Source organism: Urocitellus parryii, chromosome 4 (assembly GCF_045843805.1).
Source record: "Urocitellus parryii isolate mUroPar1 chromosome 4, mUroPar1.hap1, whole genome shotgun sequence".
Taxonomy (NCBI): Eukaryota; Metazoa; Chordata; class Mammalia; order Rodentia; family Sciuridae; genus Urocitellus; species Urocitellus parryii.
In genome coordinates, this window is record NC_135534.1 from 128,827,596 (window position 1) to 128,850,192 (window position 22,597).

At 36.0% G+C, this 22,597-nt stretch overlaps 1 protein-coding gene across 3 annotated transcripts in view; it reads left to right on the top strand.

The window, feature by feature from the left end:
- Window positions 1-22,597, top strand: part of Kif27 (kinesin family member 27) — a 99,803-nt gene that overhangs the window by 25,499 nt on the left and 51,707 nt on the right. For all 3 annotated transcript variants that reach the window (XM_026412475.2, XM_026412476.2, XM_026412477.2), the window contains 4 exons: window positions 12,799-12,996; window positions 16,767-16,936; window positions 17,418-17,521; window positions 19,396-19,551. In XM_026412475.2, coding sequence (XP_026268260.2) covers window positions 12,799-12,996; window positions 16,767-16,936; window positions 17,418-17,521; window positions 19,396-19,551 — 628 coding nt within the window. The remainder of the gene's footprint in view (window positions 1-12,798; window positions 12,997-16,766; window positions 16,937-17,417; window positions 17,522-19,395; window positions 19,552-22,597) is intronic.

Below are 22,597 nucleotides of genomic sequence, written 5' to 3' on the forward strand. Positions count from 1 at the left end.
TTAATCTCATTTTGTTGCATATGGATTTCCAGTTTTCCCAGCACATTTGTTGAAGAGGCTATCTTTACTCCAATGTATGTTCTTGGCACCATTGTCTAATAAAAGATAATTGTAATTTTGTGGGTTAGTCTCTGTGTCCTCTATTCTGTACCATTGGTCTAGCAGTCTAATTTGGTGCCAATATCATGCTGTTTTTGTTACTATTGCTCTGTAGTATAGTTTAAGATCTGGTATAGTGATGCCACCTGCTTCACTCTTCCTGCTAAGGATTGCTTAAGCTATTCCGGCCTCTTATTTTTCCAGATGAATTTCATGACTGCCTTTTCTACTTCTATGAAAAATGTCATTGGGATTCTGATTGGAATTGCATTAAATCTGTATAATGTTTTTGGTAGTATGGTCATTTTGATAATATTAATTCTGCCTATCCAAGAGAAAGGTAGATATTTCCATCTTCTAAGGTCTTCTTTGATTTCTTTCTTTAGTGTTCTGTAGTTTTCATTGTATAGATCTTTCACCTCTTTTTTTAAGTTGATTCCCAAGTGTTTTTTTTTTTTTTTTTTGAGGCTATTGAGAATGGGGTAGTTTTCCTCATTTTCCTTTCTGAGGATTTGTCACTGATATAGAGAAATGCCTTTGATTTATGGGTGTTGATTTTATATCCTCTACTTTGCTGAATTCATTTGCTAGTTCTAGGAGTTTTCTGGTGGAACTTTTAGGGTCTTCCAGGTATAGAATCATATCATCAGCAAATAGTGATAATTTGAGTTCTTGTTTTCCTATGTGTATCCCTTTAATTTCTTTTGTCTATCTAATTGCTCTAGCCAGTGTTTCAAGAACTATGTTAAATAGAAGTGGTGAAAGAGGGCATCCCTGTCTTGTTCCAGTTTTTACAGGAAATGCTTTCAATTTTTCTCCATTTTGAATGATATTGGCCTGGGGCTTAGCATAGATAGCCTTTAGGATGTTGATATATGTTCCTGTTATCCCAAGTTTTTCTAGTGTTTTGAACATAAAGGGGTGCTGTATTTTGTCAAATGCTTTTTCTGTGTCTATTGAGATGATCATATGATTCTTATCTTTAAGTCTATTGATATGATGAATTATATTTATCGATATCTGTATGTTGAACCAATCTTGCATCCCTGGGAGGAATCCCAATTAATCATGATGCACAATCTTTTTGATATGTTTTTGTATTCGATTTGCCAGAATTTTATTGAGTATTTTTGCATCTATGTTCTTTAGAGATATTGGTCTGAAGTTTTCTTTTTTTGATGTGTCTTTGCCTAGTTTTGGAGTGATATTGGCCTCATAGAATGAGTTTGGAAATGCTGCCTCTTTTTCTATTTCCTGAAATAAATTGGAGAGTATTGGCATTAGTTCTTCTTTAAAGGTCTTATAGAACTTGGCTATATATCCATCTGGTCCTGGGCTTGTCTTGGTTGGTAGACTTTTGATGACATCTGCTATTTCGTCACTTGAAATTGATCTGTTTAAATTCTGCATATCACCCTGATTCTATACTGGCTATTTTGAAATACTCATTGAACCATAAGCCATATTTGTCATACTGTGCAATAGAACATTAGAAGTTATTTATCTGTTCAGTTGCACCCTTGTGCACATTTATCATCTATGCATTTTTCTTTCCCAAATCCTCCCTAGGCTCTGGTGGCAACTGTAGTATTTTAACTTCCACATGCAGTTATGTCTTTCTGTGCCCGAATTATTTCACTTAACATACAGCCCTCCAGTTCCATCCATGTTGCTGTAAATGATAAAATTTCATTCTTTTTTATAAGTAAATAATATTTCATTGTGTATGTATACCACATTTTCTTTATCCATTTATCTATTGTTGGATACCTATGATAATGGAATATCTTTGCTCTTGTGAATAGTGCTGCAGTAAACATGACACTGCAGATGGTTCTTTGACTTACTAATTTCAGTTCTTTTGCAAATATACCCCGTAGTGAGATTTTTGGATTATATGATAATTCTACTTCTAGTTTTTTTTTCAGAATCTCCATATTGTTTTCCATAGTAGCTGTACTAAATTTATGTTCCTACTGACAGTGTATGAAAGTTCTCTTTTCTCTGCATCTTCCCTAGCATTTGTTTTATTTTGTTGTGTTTTCCCTTTTTGGGGGCGGGGGGACAGGGTACTGGGGATTGAACTCAGGGGTACTCAACCACTGAGCCACATCCTCAACCCTGCTTTGTATTTTATTTAGAGACAGGGTCTCACTGAATTGTTTAGCACCTCACCATTGCTGAGGCTGGCTTTGAACTAGAAATCCTCCTGTCTCGGGCTCCTGAGCTGCTGGGATTACAGGCATGTGCCACCAAACCTGGCTATGTTCTTTTTGATAATAGCTATTCTAATTGAGCTAAGATGATATCTCATTATGGTTTTGTTTTGCATTTCCTTGATAAGTAGTCTCCTTGGGCATTTTTTCATATTTCTGTTGGCCATTTGTATATATTTTTCTGGGAAATGGCTATTCAGGTCATTTGTCCATTTTAAAATACTTTTAGTATTATGCTGTTGAGTCATTTAAGTTCTTTATAAATTTTGGAATCTATCCCTTATTGGATAAATAATTTGCAAATATTTTCTCCCATTATGTAGGTTGTCCTTTACTCTGTTGATTGATTCCTTTGTTGTGCAGAAACATTTTAGTTTGTTATAATCCCATTTGTAAGTTTTTGCTTTTCCCTGAAATTTTTCTAGCAGTGTCAGATGGTAAGTCTTTCATCCATTTTTTTTTAATAACCTTTTTTTTTTTTAGAGAGAGAGAGAGAATTTTAATATTTATTTTTCAGTTTTCGGTGGACACAACATCTTTGTTTGTATGTGGTGCTGAGGATCGAACCCGGGCTGCACGCATGCCAGGCTAGCGCACTACCACTTGAGCCACATCCCCAGCCTGTCATCCATTTTTTTAAATTATTAGTTGTTCAAAACATTACAAAGCTCTTGACATATCATATTTCATACATTTGATTCAAGTGGATTATGAACTCCCATTTTTACCCCATATTCATATTGCAGGTTCACATCGGTTACACATCCACTTTTTTAAATACTGCCATACTGGGCTGGGGATGTGGCTCAAGCGGTAGCGCACTCGCCTGCCATGCGTGCGGCCCAGGTTCGATCCTCAGCACCACATACCAACAAAGATGTTGTGTCCGCCGAGAACTAAAAAATAAATATTAAAAATTCTCTCTCTCTCTCCTCTCTCACTCTCTTTAAAAAAAAAATAAATAAAAAAATAAATACTGCCATACTAGTGTATGTTGTATTCTGCTGCCTTTCCTATCCTCCACTATCCCCCCTCCCTTCCCCTCCCCTCCCCCCCTCCCCTCCCCTCTTCTCTCTCTACCCCATCTACTGTAATTCATTTCTCTCTCGTTTTTTTTCCCTTTCCCCTCACTTCCTCTTATATGTAATTTTGTATAACAATGAGGGTCTCCTTCCTTTACCATGCAATTTCACTTCTCTCTCTCTCTCCCCCCCCCTCGTCCCTGTTTAATGGTGATCTTCTCACGCTCTTCCTCCCTATTCTGTTCTTAGTTGCTCTCCTTATATCAAAGATCTTTCATCCTTTTTTTTAGTTGATTTTTGATATGGTGAGAGAGAAGAGTCCAACCCCTCTTTATTTCTGGTTTCCATTTGCAGGGTATATATATTCATTTTTCTACCCCTTCACTTTCAGCCTATTTTTCTTTACCAGTGAAGTAAGTTTCTTATGAACAGCATATGGTTGGGTCTGTGTTTTTCTGTTGAGGTTTTGCTTTTTGCTTTTATCTACTCAGCTAGTCTTTATCTTTTTTTAATATTTATTTTATAGTTGTAGTTGGACACAATACCCTTATTTATTTATTTTTATGTGGTGCTGAGGTTTGAACCCAGGGCTTCGCACGTGCTAGGCAAGTGCTCTATTGCTGAGCCACAACCCCATCCCTAGTCTTTTTTTTTAATATTTATTTTTTAGTTGTAGTTGGACACAATACCCTTATTTATTTATTTTTATGTGGTGCTGAGGTTCGAACCCAGGGCTTCGCACGTGCTAGGCAAGCGCTCTATTGCTGAGCCACAACCCCAGCCCTAGTCTTTTTTTTTTTTAATATTTATTTTTTAGTTGTAGTTGGACACAATATCTTTATTTATTTATTTTTATGTGGTTTTGGGGATGGAACCCAGGGTCTTGCCCGTGCTAGGCGAGTGCTCTACCATTGAGCTACTACCACAACCCCCCATCTTTTAATTGAGGGATTTAATCTGCTTATTTTCAAGGTTACTACTGATAAATAAAAATACATCCTGTCATTCTGTTTATTTTTTTTCCTGTTTGCTTTGTTTGTCTTTTATTACTTTTTTCCCATCCTATTTATCTTTTTGGGTTGGTGGTTTTTATGTTGGTAGGGTTTGATTCTCTCTGTATTTTTGTATCTGTAGTACTGTTGAGTTTTGTACTTTGAAGTGTGGTTTTTTATTTTTGTGTTTTGGTACTGGGAACTGAACCTAGGGGTATTTAACCGCTGGGCCATATCCCCAGCCCTTTTTTAAAATATATTTTATTTAGAGACAGGGTCTCACTGACTTGATTAGGGCCTTGCGGATTTGCTGAGGCTAGCCTGGAACTCTACATCCTCCTGCCTTAACCTCCTGAGCTGCTGGGATTACAGGTGTGTGCCATCATACCTGGCTTTTATTGTGCTTTTAATTTGCATTTCTCTCATGATTAGTGAGATTAAACATTTTTTCATATATTGTTGGTTATTTGAATATCTTCTTTTGTGAAGTGCTAATTCAAGTCTTTTGTTTGTTTTTTTCTATTGAATTGTCAGTGTTTTAAATAAATTTATAGAATTTTGGTACATGTTCTGAATATGATTTTGCAAATATTATTTCTATTTCTGTGACTTAGGTTTTGGTCTCAGTGGTGTCTTTTTTTTTTTTTAAACCAGGGATTGCACCTAGGGGCTCTTAACCATTTAGCCACATCCCAGTCCTTTATATTTTTTGAGACACAGTCTCATTAAGTTATTTAGGGCCTCACTAAGTTGCTGAGGCTGGCCTTGAATTTGCAGTCCTCCTGCCTCAGCCTCCTAAGCTTCCATGGCTCTTCTCCCACCCCCAGGTGTACTGGGGATTGAACACAGGTCCCTGTGTGTGTTAACCAAGCAATCTACCAGTGACCTATATCTGTAGACCTTTTGATTTTATTTTGAGATAAGGTCTTGCTAAGTTTCCCTAGGGAGTCTCCAAATTGAGATTGTTCCTCCTGCCTCAGCTTCCCAAGTAGCTGGGATTACAGGTATAACTGCATCAGCTTTAGTGGTGATTTCTGATGAAAATATTTTGTATTATAATAAAATTCAATAGTCTTTTTCTATAAGATTAATGTTTGTTTTCTATTTATACACTTTTCCTTTGAGTATATTTTCTATATTATCTTCCAGGAGATTTATCATTTTGCCCTTTACATTGGCTCTATCTTCCTCCTAGAATTGATTTTTGTGGATAAGGTAAAGGTCAGCTTTCATTTATTTTTCTTTTCATATAGATACCAGTTGCCCTAGCATCATTTATTGAAGAGACTCTTCTTTCACCACTGTTCTCCCCACTTTTTTTTTTCTTTTTTGGTTACTAGGACTTGAACCCAGGGGTACTTTACCACTGGGCTACATCCCCAGCCCTTTAATTCTGATGTTTTATTTATAAATCCTTGTAGGTTTTTATTTATGATTGTATAATTTTATCATCTGTAAATGATGAGTTTTATTTCTTTCTTTACTATCTTTTAACCTTTTCTTTCTTTTTCTTGCCTTTCTGTATTTTGCTGGGATCTCCAATATATAGGTGAGTACAGGTAGTGATTCCTGCATTGTTTCTAATCATAGAGAAGCTTTCAACATACCACTGTTACGTACCATATTTACTACAAGTGTTATTTATTCACCCTTTATCAAACTACCACTGAGCAATATCCCCAGCCCTTTTTTATTTTGAGAGAAGGTCTCACTAAGTTGTTTAGGCCTTCACTAAATAGCTGAGGCTGGCCTCGAGCTTGCAATCCTCCTGCCTCAGCTTCCTCATTTGCTGGTATTACACATGTGCACCACCATGCCAAGCTCAAATGATTTTTTTAAAAATATATTTTTTGTTGTGGATGGACACAATACTTTTATTTTTATGTGGTGCTTCGGATCAAACCCAGGGCCTCAAATGTGGTAGGCAGGCACTCTGCTGCTGAGCCACAACCCAGCCTCTCAAATGATTTTTAATCATACAACATTTCTCACTTATTCTACTAATGTAGTGAATGACCTTGGTTGTTCTAATTTTAAACCAGTGCATTCCTGGAATAACCCCCTTCTTTTGTTGTGAAATAATGTTGAGTTGAGGCTCCCAAGACCCATCCTCAGGTTGGATAATGTACTAGGAGGACTCAGCATATAGCTGTCTTGTGACTAAGATTTATTACAGTGAAAGGATAGGTGTCTTGATGAAATCAAAAGCCATCAGCAAATGGAAAAAGCACATGGAACAAAGTTTAGGGGAAACCAAGTTCAGGCTTCAAAGAGTTATCTTCAGGTGGAGTCACACGGGATGTGCTTAATTCTCCAAACAGTGAGTTGTGACAACCTGTGAAAAGTTTGTCAGGGAAACTCAGTAGAGACTTTGGCTATGATTTTCTTGAGGGCTGGTCATAAAGGTGCCTTCTATCTAGAACAGACTACTAGAAGGAAAGCAGGTGTTCAGTATAAAACACATTGCTTGTACAGTTTGAGCATGATGAGCTATTGTTATCAGTTAGGAACTGTGGGAGGCCGCCATGTCATCTGACCAGCGTTTTCCTTTCCTGATCCGTTTGAGGCACTGTCGGTCATCCCCGATGATCTGGCTACTTTTAAGTGGCTGTAGATGGTAGCCCCGATCTTGAGAGTAGTAAAAATGCAGCCAAATGTGTCTTCATGTGTAGGCCTGCCTTCCTGCAGCCCCATGGGTCGAGCTATGCTCACCTGTTCCTTTGTGGTATTACCCTCTTGCCCTATTTGGGATAGAATGTTCCATGGAAATGCCCTTTGTGTGTGCCCTTCTTCTTTTTTTAAAAAAAATATTTATTTTTTAGGTGTTTTTGGACACAATGCCTTTATTTATTTATTTTTATGTGGTGCTGAGGATCCAACCCAGGGCCTCACAAGTGCTAGGCGAGCACTCTACTGCTGAGCTATAACCCCAGCCCCCTGCGCCCTTCTCTTACTCTGGGTGTGGCCTTCCTAGATGTCAGTCAACCTGCAGCCAGCTGATATCACGTGAAGCTAGACTCAGCCAGCGCCTTGAAACCTGACCCCCTTGCCTCATTTTGAATGGCTTCTCCTCAATAAAAGGGGTCAGCACAAGCTCGCTCTCTCTGCAGACCCTGAAGGTCAGAGGAGCTGTCACAGTACCCCCAAATAAAAGGTATTTCTGTCTCTTGTGTGGTTATTTCATTCAGTCCAGTTCCCCTGGAGTGACCCCTGAGTGTTTTAGTAGAGAGGAACGTGGCAAGGAACCCTCCCCAAATCTAAGTTCTCAGACACCTGACAACCTTGTAGCTGATTTTTGAAAGGATAACAGTCAAGTTTACTATGCCAGCTCTTTTCTGCACTATTGTGCTATATTAGGTTTGCTAATATATATATTTTTTAGGATTTTTGTGTCTAGGCTCACAAGTGAGATTGGCCTATATTTTCCTCTCATAATATTTTTATTAGATATAGCAACAAGTTATTTGGCCTTCTAATATAGGTTTGGTAGTGTTCCCTTTTTCTAAACTTGGAAGAAGGATATGTGAAACATTGGTCTTATTTCTTCCTTAAATGTTTGAATTGAAAAAAATGTTTTAATTGACACCTAAAGCTTTTTGGATGAGAATTTTTCATTGTGGAAATATTTTTTTGTTGTTGTTATTTTTTGGTACTGGGGTTTGAACCCAGGGACGTTTACCACTGAGCTATATCCCCAGATGTTTTTATTTTTTATTTTGAGATAGCATCTAAGTTGCTTTTTAAAAAATTTTATTAGAATCTTCAGGCTGGAGATGTAGTATAGTGATAGAGCGCTTGCATGAAGCTCTAGGTTTGATCCCTAGCACCACAGAAAATATTTATTCATATTTTCAATATTGTAGATTTGTTCATCATTTCATTATTTTCTGTCCATTATTTAATTTTTTCTACTTTGCAAGGAGGGAGGTTGCTGTATTTCTAACTTATTTAGATAGATGATTAGTTCATTGATCTTTAACTTTTTATAATATATGCATTTAAAGTTATCCCTTCCTTCCTTCCTTCTTTTCTTCCTTCCTTCCTTTCTTTTTCTTTTCCTCCCTCCCTTCCTTCCTTCCTTCTTTTCTTCCTTCCTTCCTTTCTTTTTCTTTTCCTTCCTTCCTTCCTTCCTTCCTTCCTTCCTTCCTTCCTTCCTTCCTTCCTCCCTCCCTCCCTCCCTCCCTCCCTCCCTCCCTCCCTCCCTCCCCCCACTTCTTTTTTTTTTTATCAATCAATCAAAACCACCCTAAGATACCATCTCACTCCAGTAAGATTGGCAGCCATTATGAAGTTAAACAACAAGTGCTGGCGAGGATGTGGGGAAAAGGGTACTCTTGTACATTGCTGGTGGGGCTGCAAATTGGTGCGGCCAATTTGGAAAGCAGTATGGAGATTCCTGGGAAAGCTGGGAATGGAACCACCATTTGACCCAGCTATTCCCCTTCTTGGACTCTTCCCTAAAGACCTTAAAAGAGCATACTATAGGGATACTGCTACAACGATGTTCATAGCAGCACAGTTCACATAGCTAGACTGTGGAACCAACCTAGATGCCCTTCAATCGATGAATGGATAAAAAAAATGTGGCATTTATACACAATGGAGTATTATTCTGCACTAAAAAATGACAAAATCATGGAATTTGCAGGGAAATGGATGGCACTAGAGCAGATTATGCTAAGTGAAGCTAGCCAATCCCTAAAAAACAAATGCCAAATGTCATCTTTGATGTAAGGAGAGCAACTAAGAACAGAATAGGGAGGAAGAGCATGAGAAGAAGATCACCATTAAACAGGGAAGAGAGGGGGGAGGGAAAGAGAGAGAGAAGGCAAATTGCATGGTAAAGGAAGGAGACCCTCATTGTTATACAAAATTACATATAAGAGGAAGTGAGGGGAAAGGGGGAAAAATCAAAAGAGAGAAATGAATTACAGTAGATGGGGTAGAGAGAGAAGATGGGAGGAGAGGGGAGGGGAGGGGAGGGGTGATAGTAGAGGATAGGAAGGGCAGCAGAATACAACATACACTAGTATGGCAGTATGTAAAAAAGTGGATGTGTAACCAATGTGAACCTGCAATATGTATATGGGGTAAAAATGGGAGTTCATAATCCACTTGAATCAAATGTATGAAATATGATATGTCAAGAGCTTTGTAATGTTTTGAACAACTAATAATAAAAAAAAATTAAACAAAAAAAGATTGAACCTAGGGGCACTTAACCACTGAGCCATGTTCCAACCCTTTTTCTTTTTTAAGACAGGATCTTGCTAAGTTGCTGAGTATTTTAGTTATTTTTTTCTGCTGTGACTAAATGACCTGACAATTTTAGAGGAGGAAAAGTTTATTTGAGGGCTCACAGTTTCAGAAGTTTCAGTCCACAGATAGCTAGATCCATTCTTCAAGGCTCGAGGTGAGTGAGAATATCAAGGTGGAAGAGTGGTGGAGGAAAGTGTCTCACATGATGATCAGAAAGCATAGAGACTCCACTTGCCAGATGCAAAATATATATCCCAAAGGTATCCCCCTAATGACTCACCACCTCCAACTACACCTTACCCGCCCGTTAGTCATCCTCAGTTAATCCTATCAGGGATTAATTCACCTCTCTCGAAACCCAATCATTTCTCCTCTTAACTTTCTTGCATTGTCTGATACATGAGCTTTTGGAGGACATCTCACATCCAAACCAAAACACTGAGGCTGACTTTGAACTTGTAATACTCCTGCATTAACCTCCTGAGCAGCTAGGATTACAGGTGTATATACTACCACACCCACCTTATATAAGTCTTCCTAATCTTATCTCTACTTGAATTCTACATTCAGCTCAAAATTTTTCTTAATTTTTATTTTGACTTTTCCTTTGATTTTTGAATTATAACAGTTATTTTATTTCTCTTTGGGGAATTTTAAATTTTATATTATTAACTTTTAGTTTAATTGCCAGTGGTCAGATAGCATACCATGCATGATTTCAACACTTTCAATATATTGAAACTTGCTTTCTGGATAAGTTTAAAACCAAATTTTGTTGTTGTTATAGTTGCATTTAGAAAGAATTTTGTTCTGCAATCATTGGTACAGTTAATCCTGTTATTCATATGTGTATTTTTATTCACTTTTTTCATCTTTTTGTTATGTCATTAGAGAGTGATGTTAAAGTTTCCCACTGTGGGTTGGGGATGTGGCTCAAGCGGTAGCGCGCTCGCCTGGCATGCGTGCGGCCCGGGTTCGATCCTCAGCACCACATACAAACAAAGATGTTGTGTCCACCAAAAACTAAAGAAAATAAATAAATATTTAAAAAAAAAAAGTTTCCCACTGTGATTTTTCATAAATCTTCATGTAATACTGATAATTTTTGCATTATATGTGTCAAAGTGCATATAAATTAGGGGAACTGTTATTTTACCCTTGTGAATTGACATTTTTATACTTTTGCTACCCTCTTTTTGATGCTTCTAATGGTTTTTGAATTAAAGTCTATTTTGATATTACTGTAGCTGCACCAGCTTTTTTTATTGATTAAAAAAACTTGGGGCTGGGGTTGTGGCTCAGTGATAGAGCACTCACCTAGCACACGTGAGACCCTGGGTTGGATCCTCAGCACCACATAAAAATAAATAAATAAAATAAAGGTATTGTGTCTAACTACTTCTTTTTTTTTTTTTTTAAAGAGAGAGTGAGAGAGGAGAGAGAGAGAGAGAGAGAGAGAATTTTTTTTAATATTTATTTTTTAGTTATTAGCGGACACAACATCTTTGTTGGTATGTGGTGCTGAGGATCGAACCTGGGCCGCACGCATGGCAGGCGAGTGCGCTACCGCTTGAGCCACATCCCCAGCCCCATGTCCAACTACTTCTAAAAAATAAATGTATAAAAAGTCTTATTTTTAATCTTATCTATTTTAATTTGTATTTATTATAAGCAGCATATGGTTAATTTTAAAAGTCCTCTCTGTCAGTCTTTACTACTATCTTATGTAGTTCATTCATGAATTTAGCATAATTGCTCTTATGTTTTGGTTAATAAATAATATTTATTCTTTCTGCTCTATCTGTGTTCCTTTTTTTTTATTCCTTTCTAACCTTTTGGATCAGTTGGTTATTTTAAAATTTTTTGTTGTTTTCTCCATTAACTTATAAGTTGTACTTTTATTCTATTTTTTAATCGTTAATCTAGAATATATTGTTCATTCTTGACTTAAATTCTAATATTAATTAGTACTTTTGCCCTTTTCCCAGGCAATGTAGGGATTCCACTTAACACTTCTAACTTACATACTTTTTTTTTTGGTGGTGGTGGTGGTACTGGGGATTGAACCCAGGACCCTGCATAAGCTAGATGAGTGCTCTACCACTGAGCTATATCCCCAGGAAAAACAAAGAGAGCTATCTGGATTAGAAACACTTCAAAAATTTTCTTTAGGGGCTGGGGATGTGGCTCAAGCGGTAGCGTACTCGCCTGGCATGTGTGTGGCCCGGGTTCAATCCTCAGCACCACATACAAAGATATTGTGTCCGCCGAAAACTGAAAAATAAATATTAAGAAAATTCTCTCTAAAAAAAAATTCTTTAAAGGATACATAAAACACTACCTTCCTTCCACACACACGACCTATAATTCATTCTGCCTTTGATTTCCAAGTTTTCTTCCTCCCTGGATCTTTTGTGGCTGGTTATCTTTTGTTTCTTTGTGCTTCTGATTTTCTTTTTCACTAATGAAAAGCTTTCACTTTACTGCACTTTCTCCTTTCCCGACATCTCTGCTATAATGTGATATTTTGTCTTTCAGCTTTCTTATTTCTTCTTGGATTTTTACTCCAAAAGTCCATTCTTCATGAGATAGCTAATTAAATTACTCCAATCACAGTGGCAAAATAACCAATCACAGTAGATGGGGTGTAGTCTTTGAGTATTGACTTTTTTGGCTGCTTACTTGTTTACTATTCAAAAGATTTTTGCCACTTAGAATGGTACTAATTTGGGGCTGGGATTGTGGCTCAGAGGTAGAGCGCTTGCCTACCATGCATGAGGCACCGGGTTCAATCCTCAGCACCACATAAAAATAAAATAAAGATTAAAAAAAAAGAGAATGGTGTGTGTGTGTGTGTGTGTGTGTGTGTGTATGTATTCATTCTAAAATAACCACTAAAAAAAAAAACACTAGAAAGCAGAAAGATAGCCTTTGGATAAATGAAGTTTGACTGTACTGTTAAGATATTTGTGATTTTGGTCAATATAAAATTGATTATTTATTTTTAAAATATTTTTAGTTGTAGATGGATACAATACCCTTTATTTTGGTATTTATTTTTTTTTATGTGGTGCTGGGGATTGAACCCAGTGCCTTATGTATACTAGCTAAGTGCTCACCACTGAGCCATGACTCCAGTCCTTATAAAATTGATTTTTAATTACATATGCTAAGGTTCTCTATTCAAATTCTCATCTCTGTTCTACAAAGAATGAAAAAATAATAGAACAGCAGCTTCTTGTGGATCAACTGAGTGAAGAACTAACAAAACTTAACCTGTCAATGACTAAAGAAAGTTGTGGAGATGGGCCTGATGCCAGGATCCCTGAAAAAAGACCATATACTGTACCATTTGACACTCGTTTGGGGCATTATATTTATATTCCATCAAGACAAGATTCCAGGAAGGTACAGTTCTATTTTTTTTCTTTGAGATTGAAAAAAAAAATTGTTTATAGTATTATATTATGGGTAGTTCTACAGTCTTAGCAGTTTTTTTCTGTTTGGCTTTATGAACTTTTATGTTTCTCTTTCTCTTACACTTGAGTGTGAATACCAACTTTGCTGTGTAGTCCTGGATGTTTGCTGAACCTGAGTAAGCATTTGTAAGGATGGGGTAACATGGTGGGGCCATATAGAGGGTTTACATGAGATGCTGACTCTGAAGTACCTGCAATGCCTGGTAAATGGCATCCTCAGCATATGCATGGTGCCCCAGGCCCAAATGTCACAGAGTAAGATAGATACTATCCTTGCCTGTATGCTTTTCAGTTTTAAGTGCTTAGATTTTAAATTTTAAACAAATATTATTATTTCAGTTGACATTTTCTTTATGGTTGAATGTGACAGATTTTGTCATAGACTAAGAAGAAAGAAATTCTTTGTAGGCTTCAAATATCTATTAATTTATTTAATAATTTTTATCTTCTATATTTAAAAGTCCTTTTCTTTCAATTATTGGTTGTAATTTGAAAATTTTTCTGTTTCTGTCCATTCTTTTATTTGCTAATTGAGGTTTTTTTTTTTTTTGTCGTTGTTGTTTTTTGTTTTTTTTTTTTTTTTTGATGGTGGTAGTTGTCTCTCTCTCTCTGGGGAGTTAGAGCTCCATGGGCTCTGCCAGAAGGGTTAAATCATCTTTTTCTTTTTCTTTTTGTGGTACTGGGGATTGAACCCAGGTCCTCATTAAGACTTTCTTTTAATTATATTTATTTTTCTAGTTGTAGATGTACACAATCACTTTACTTATTTATTTTTATGTGGTGCTGAGGATCAAACCCAGTGCTCTAGGCAAGTAATCTACCACTGAGCCACAAGCCCAGCCCCTTTTATTTTTATTATAATTCTTTTTTTTAATTTTTATTTTTTTATTAGTTACACATGACAGTACAATGATCTTGACAGTTCATATATTTGAATCAAATGGGGTATAATTATTCTTTATCACAAGTTGTTTGAGTAGATCTGAAATAGACATGGAATAAAAACTTCCATAGTCATTGCTTCAAATAAGCAAATTTTTAGTTTTGTTTTAAAATATTTCCTTCTACCCTAAAAGAACCATCTATCAAAAGAAGGGGGAAAAGGAAGGAGATACAAAGGCCATATGATAAGCAGTTTGGGAATTCTCTTGCTCCTATTATGTATCTAGAAATCCTGGTCACCTCTTGTGTTTATATCAGTCACTGCAGCAGCCAGGAGAAGTCAGGCATGATGGCAGGGCCCACATGTTCAGGTGTTGTTCCAGTGTTCTAAAAGTGAGGGGAAGGTTTCACTTTGAATACCAAAATGAGCTAAATTAAGCCAAATAGTACATCTAAAATGCAATTTAATTTTCCCCTGGATTTCTTCTCCTTGGCAGAAGTCTAGCTAATATTTTCCATCTCAAATATTTTTTTCCTGCTGTCTACCTCTAATATTTTCTTGAAGTAATTATAATCTGGCATGTGAAATATTTCTTCACCTTAAAATACTTTCAGATGAAAAGGGGGGAAATGACTTTTAATCAATTTAAAATCAATTATATAAAGAATTTGAACTTTATTTCTTATATGCTTACTTATACTTTTTGGAGGGAAAAAGTGAAAAGATCTTATTTATTTTAAAAGTATAATATTTGTCATACATGTATGTCATTAGTAGCTTTTCTCATTTAACAACACATTGTGAACATTTGATAGTCATTATATATTCTCTCATAAGAGTATGATTTTAAATTTTTTGTGGCACCGGGGGTAGAGTCCAGGACCTCAAGCATAGGCAAGCATTCCATTGCAGAGTTACACCCCCAGTCCAAAACCAGATCTTGATTTAAACTTAAATAAGCAGGGCTGAGGCTGTGGCTCAGTGGTAGAGCGCTTGCCTAGCATGTGTGAGGCACTGGGTTCGATTCTCAGCACCACATATAAGTAAATGAATAACATAAAGGTCTACACATCTAAAAAAAAATTTAAAATGAGTTCATTTAAAAAATAAACTTAGGGCTGGGGATGTGGCTCAAGTGGTAGCGCGCTCGCCTGGCATGCGTGCGGCCCGGGTTCGATCCTCAGCACCACATACCAACAAAGATGTTGTGTCCGCCGAAAACTAAAAAATAAATATTGAAAATTAAAAAAAATAAACTTAAATAAGCAGATCTTATTTAGTGTTCATCATTAAGCTTGGCTGTTTGGTTTTCTTTAAAATAAGAAAAGTTAAAGGCAAATTACAATCCCAGAAAACTAAGTTTGACTCTGAACAAAAGGTTTTATTTGCTCTTGAGAGGACACCCAGACCCTGACAAGAAAAAACTTGATGCTTGTCAGTTACAGGCCAGATCACCATGCTGGGTACATTATACTTGTTAGATGTATACTTTTTGAGTTGGTTCTTCTGGGAAGACTTTCTCTCCCTCATAACATTTTCCCTCAAACTGGGAGCCACCTAGAAAACTTTACCCCTTATCCATCATGGAGTTGATGTGATAGATGGTGCCATTAAGTGACGAACAGCGGGGTCACACAAATCAGATATAAATAAGAGGATCTTTAGTAACAGGTAGGATTTTTGAGGAAGGGATGTGTGAGGGACCTACTGTCAAGTGATTAAACTTTGAACCACCGTGCGATATACATATTCTACTATATGTTGTAATTTTAACAGCTTATATAATGTCTTGCATTAGTAAATTGAATGCTCATCTAAGATTTTATTATTTTTCTGAGAAGTCACCCTAATGTTTGGTTACAGAGGTGATAAAATGAAAATACTAAGTAATAGAACCCCGAACAAAAGTATAAAAGCAATTTCTATCTAATTCATTGCTTTTGTTTTCCAGAGTCATTTTTTAAGCACTTGAAGTGCATTTCCAATTGAAGCATGTTATAATATAGAAAATCCTTAGACTAGCACAGAAGATTTTTTTTACCAATTATATATCAAACATTAAAACATTAATTCAACTGTATCTAACTATCATATGTCAAGTATGAATATCTGCATTCTGATGTTCAAATTGGTAATGTTTGTTCTGGCTGAGGGAGTGGCAATAGTTCTGGATTTATTCCTATAAGGGGAGATATAGAAATTTAGCAATAATCTCACAATTCTCTAAACATTCTGGACAGGGAAGATTGAGGGGTGGGTATATTTGTTGGGAAGTACCTGTACTGTGTTAAATTGGGATATTTTCCATCCGTCCCTTTGGTTTTATTTTATTTCTTTTTTAGTATCAGGGATTGAACCCAAGGGTACTCAATCACTGAGCCACATCACCAGCCCTTTTTATTTATTTTGAGACAGGGTCTCAATAGGTTGCGTACAGCCTTGCTAAGTTGAGGAGGCTGTTTTGGAACCTACAATCCTCCTGCCTCAGCCTCCTGAGCCACTGGGATTACAGGCATGCACTACCATGCCTGGCTGGTTTTATTTTTGAATACTATTTTCTATGAAGCTAATATTGAAGATAGAAGATCTTTCTAGAAGAGAAAGAGCTGTGTGGATTCTGAAAGAACTATGTGTCCATGAGGCACAACAGTATTGTGAAATTAATTTTGACCCTTTTTTAGGGGAGCATTTTTCACTGATTGTTTATTTTTTAAGTAACATTTAATAACCTCTTTAAAAACATTTTGAAAATAGGATAAAATAAACATTTTTAAAAATCACTTTTTTTGTTGTTGGGTGGGGGAATCACTTGCAAGGTCTATACAAGCTCTCCTACATACTCTCTGGATCAAGTATTTGCTGGATTTCGAACACGAAGTGAGATGCTGTTGGGCCATATAGAAGAACAAGATGAAGTCCTCCACTGCCAATTTTCTGATAACAGTGATGATGAAGAATCAGAAGGTCAAGAGAAATGTAGAGCTAGGTATGTTAAATATAGACTCATTTAATAAACATCATTATATTTATTACATGATGCAATAGTTTTTTTTAATTAAAGTGTATCTTTTTCACTTAATAAAAGAGCAGGTAGTTTTTTGTTAAATGTACTTTCATCTAATATGTTGTGAAAATAGTGTTTGAACAAAAGTAACAAGTCTTAGAATTGAAAAATAATTTTGCTTTCAGAGCTTTGGTAGTTATTAGATTCTAATTTTCAGAGGGAATTTTTTGGCTTTCTGAATTCTGCTTCCAGAATAGCAGCAAACATGGTGGACTTCCCACTGGATCCAATTTGGGGGACATCCTTTTATTTTGAAGAACATTAATAAGGTCCTGCTTTGTTTTATATAATTAATTTTTTAACATTACTGTTAATTCTTGGAGAAATTAATTTGAGGCTAGATTATAAACACAAATTACCCTTTAACTGGATTTTTTCTTTCTTTCTTTTTTTTTTTTTTAAGGTGTAGAAGTCATCCGTGGATTAAAAAGCCAAGTTCTGTTTGTTCTCTTGTCGAGTTGAATGATACTCAGGATGAAGCACAAAAGTCAAGTTTGGGAAGTAAAGGTATATAGACTTTCTCAAATAATTTAAATTAGTGGTTGTGAGAGACACTGCTTTTTTTTTTCAGTCAATAATTTAAGAAGTATCTATGAACTCTCAAAACTGGAACTTGATAGGAAAGATTTCCTGGTTGGTAGACCAGGAAAGATTTCCTGGTTGGTAGACCTTCCTTTATATTTTCTTTTCTGCCTATATTTTTCATAAAATTTTGTTCCTTAATAAAAAAAAATTTTTTCCTATCAGTTCTGTCTAAAGATACAGTCTCTCTTTGAATAGAGATTATATTTTATAGACTTGAGTTGATATGCTTTGTACCCTTGGTTACTTTAAAGTACACTGTAAGTAATCTTTCAGGTGTCTACTCTGCATTGGCACATATGCCTACCATTAGTGATATATTTGGTCTTAAAACCCAGTTGTCTACTGGGTGCTTATGATGTTTTAGAACAAAATTGATGAGTATTTTTATGCATCACATAACAGCATCAAAAACATTTATCTTGAAACCAGGTGCATCTGTAATCCCAACTACTGGGTAGGCTAAAGCAGGAGGAGTGTAAGTTTGAGGCCAGCTTCAGCAGCTAGCAAAACCCTGTCTGAAAATAAAAAATACAGTGGGCTGGGGATGTAGCTTAGTAGTAGAGCACCCCTGGGTTCCATCTCTTGTACTGAAAAATAAAAAAAATTATGTTGCAAAAACTATATAGTACAATATGATAATTTAACTTATCTCTCTTTGCTGACAACTGAAAACTGGTCAATATAGAAAAAATAAGGTTATAGGGAATATAAATAACATGATAAGTGCTATAGTGTGAAAATAGAGAACATCTGTTTAAGAGCCTATGTATATAATATTTACCAAAAATTGATTATAAATAAAACTAATCTCAAAATGTAGAAATAGTAAAGATGTTATTTGAGTTGTTATTCTTGAGCCATTTGTTATTTGTCTGCAATCAGAAAAGAAACTTATGGGGGCTGGGGATGTGGCTCAAGCGGTAGCGCGCCATGCCTGGCATGCGTGCGGCCCGGGTTCGATCCTCAGCACCACATACCAACAAAAGATGTTGTGTCCGCCGAGAACTAAAAAATAAATATTAAAAATTCTCTCTCTCTCTCTCTCTCTCTCTCTCTCTCTCTCTCTCTTCCCTCTCTCTCTCTCTTAAAAAAAAAAAAAGAAAAGAAACTTATGCCTGAATATAAATAAATATACTAGTTGAGAAAGCTTAGCCTTGAAAGAAAAGAAAAAAAAAAGTCAGTCAAACTAAAACAGATGCTAATGACAGTGTTGTTTTATATTCTGGTGCAGGACATTGACAAACATTGCTGGACCACACTCTCAGAAGCAGGATATTCAGTGCATTCTCTGTTCACAATAAAACTAGCAGTTAATAGGAAAAAACTCACGCCTCTCCCCATCTGGAGATTTTATATCTATCTCAGAGAACTCATGTTAAGGGCAATGACCAACTATCCAAACCTATGAGATATAACTAAAACATATTTTAAGGAAATAAAAACTGTCAGCCAGAAAGCTGAAGTCTCAATTCCTATGTATTTTGTTCCTCTTTCCTTCCCTTCCTTTTTGTCCTCCCTCTGCTACCTCTAAACTGTTTTGTTTTGCTTTTCTTTTAGTTTTTCTTGGTACTGGAGATCTCCAACCATTTTTATTTTTTATTTTGAGACAGCGTCTCACTTAACTGCTGAGAGCCTAAGTTGCTGAGGCTGCCCTCAAACCTGAGATTCTCCTGCCTCAGCCTCCCAAGTCATGTGCCACCACACTTGGTTGTTCTTCTTTTCTTTAAAACCCTACTTTTGAATATTTTATGATCAGGTATATTTTTGTTCTCAGTTTTGTTATTTTTATTTTAAAGATTTGAAGATTGAATATCTCCGGGAGAGTCAAGAGTTGAATTTGCAAAAATTAAAGAAATCAGAACTCATACTTAATGAAGCTAAACAAAAAATGAGAGAACTTACAATTAACATCAAGATGAAGGAAGATCTGATTAAAGAATTAATAAAAACAGGTAATAGTGTCCTATGAACAGGTTATATGAGAGAGAAAACTTTTAAAATTGCTTTTGATGTGGTAACATTTACTGTACTTTTTGAAGCTCAGCACTATGCAATATAGACTGGATTAGGTATGACAAGGTGTGTTTTAGAGCCAGTATGTGGAGGTTAGTTATTAAAAGAATTTTATTAGGGTGGATTTTATCTGTAATGTGTCTAGCCAGTATGAACTTTGTGTTGTGCTGAAACTATGACACTTGGTATTTTTCCCATTAAAAAAATACTAAACATATAAGAATACATCTGAGATGTTATTCTAACAAAATTGTAATAATTATTTGTTTTAAATTATTAATCATGGGCTGGGATTGTGGCTCAGCGGTAGGGCGCTTGCCTAGCATGGGTGGGATCCGGGTTCCATCCTCAGCACCACATAAAAATAAAGGCATTGTGTTGTGTCCATCTACACCTAAAAAGTAAATAAAATTTCTTTAAAAAAATTATTAATCATCATTGACTTAGTTTTTGTTTTGTATTAGAAATTGAACTCAGGGGTAGTCATCCTCAGGCCTTTTTTTTTTTTTTTTTTTAATTTTGAGACAAGTCTCGATAAGTTGCTTAGGCTGACTGAACTTTGATCCTCCTCCTTCAGCCTTCCGGGTTGCTGGGATTACAGGTTTGTACCAGCTACACATGGCTGGACTTAGTTCATTTTTAATGTTAATTTTTGACATTATAGTTTAGATGGTGGTAATTTTTATTTCTCTAAAAACATGAGGATTTGCTCTTGGGAGCTGTTCTCCTAGGTGAGCCAAGTTTTTAGCTCTTTGTTTCACATTCTGTTTGATTGAGTTAAGTATTACCAGTATCCTCTCCTTGTCCTCCCCCAAATTAGGTTTGCCTTACAAAGGTCAATTTAGACTTTTGATTTTTCTTCCCCAAATACTCAAAGGATCAGCCTTGACCACTTTGAAATTCAGTAGAAAATTAAAAGAATAAAAGACGCTAACATTTCTTTTCCGTAACTCCAACTATCTGTTCTCATTGGAGAACTGAAGGAAACATTATCTTCATTTTTTTTCAAGCCCAAGAGGTAATCACAATCAAACTACATACATTAAGATGAGCCTCAAATCTGCTCTCAGCAAGAAAGCTGCTTTCCCACTTGTCTTTCCTTCAGATTTGATTTCTAGCTATTGATTCTCCTTTCTTAACCTCTTCTGCTTTGCCAAAGCTTTTCCCTTCCTCATTCCTAGTGACACATGTGTTAGGCATCATCCTTACTCTACCTACCAGATGTTTTGAGTTTGATAATGCTCATTTCTCACAGGCAGGATAAAATGCCATTTGACTCCTCATAGGAATATCTAGGAGTTGATCGAGGGGTTGAATTGCCTTCTCCATCCATAGAGTTTCAAGACAGTGCCTGTGAGAATATTTATCCCTAGAATAAATTATTTTTTTTCAGGGTTGTTATCTCGCCATGTATCTCACTGAACAAGCATGCTTTTCTGCCCAGGATATCTATTTTTGTTGCTTAAAACAGGACACCTAAGTGTACACAGAGTCTTCTTTTTCTTACTCATTAGGACCAAGAACACTTTGGAAAAGCTGGGTGTGGTGGTGCAAGCCTGTAATCTCAGTGACTTGGGAAACTGAGGCAGGAGGATCACAGTTTGAGGCCAGCCTCAGCAACTTAGCAAGACCCTGTCTCAAAAAATACAAAAAGGGATGGGTATGTAGCTCAGTGTTAAAGTGTCCTGAGTTCAAACTCTTAATACCAAACAACAGTTTGAAGCTTTCCTAAAGATCCTCAGAGATAGTGACTAGCAAAAGGGTCACGGTGTGCTTACTTTTCATGTAGCAACTACTACAGTCAGCAATAACAACAGGACATGTATATTGTATTTCATCAGTTCTCATATACTTTTTTCCATATCTTAATATCTGAAATCAGGATGTGTCTTACAGTCAGTGGCAGTTTAGCATTTTATCATTGTATAATTGGCACTGTATTTTTTTTTCTTGATAAAACATTGGTCTGTTGATGATTGATGAACAATCCAAGATGATTTGTTTAAATGCGCTCTAGTTTTATGTATCTATTTCAGAGTTCCATGGCTTAAACTCAGATCCTTATACATGCTATGCATACACTTTGCCACTGAGCTATACTCTCAGTCCCCAGTTATATGTATTTTAGTCAGATATTCATAGTTTTAGAGTAAGATAGTTCACTGTGTGTTTAGTTCAGTAATTCCTTTTCATCAAAAATTATAAGATTTTTTCATGTAGCAATGTAACAAATTGTATAACAGTGTCATAAACTGTCCCTGGTGATTATTTGTCCCCTGAACTCTAGATTCCTGTTTCCTATTTCCATGAGTTTGCCAGTTTAGTTCAGAGACAGTTTTCATTTCAGAACAAATCAAAACCAAATGTTTAGAGTCAATACTTGGGCTTAAAATGAAAAGAAATATAGAATTTTCTATATCATGTTTTTCTCTTATGTTCTAAATATTCACAAAGTATTTTAAAAGAATTCATCTGTAACAAGTCAGTGTAGTCAAAAAGGAGAGAATCTGTCTGCTCTAGATTAAAAGTCTCTTTTTAAGAGACTTAAGAATCAGCTGTATTATAGACCTTGTTTAGATTCTGATTAAAATACACCAGTTATAAAAGACACGTTGAGATAATTGGGGAAGCCTAAATATGAATTAGTGGGTATCAGTATTGTTAGTCATTATCAGTATTGATATGACTTTATGGTTATATCCACATTTCATATAGATGCTTATTGAAATATAAACAAAAGATGATAAAACATCTGGGATTGTTTTATATATTAAGCAAATATAACAAAAGAAGACTTAATTGAAGCAACTGTGACAGAATGTTGATAACTCTTGAATCTAAACAATGGGGATTCATTTTATTATTTCTTTTGATACATTTAAAAATTTTAATGTTTTTGCTGGGCACCATGGTGCACACCTGTAATCCCAGCAGCTTGGGAGGCTGAGGCAGGAGGATCATGAGTTCAAAGCCTGTCTTAGCAAA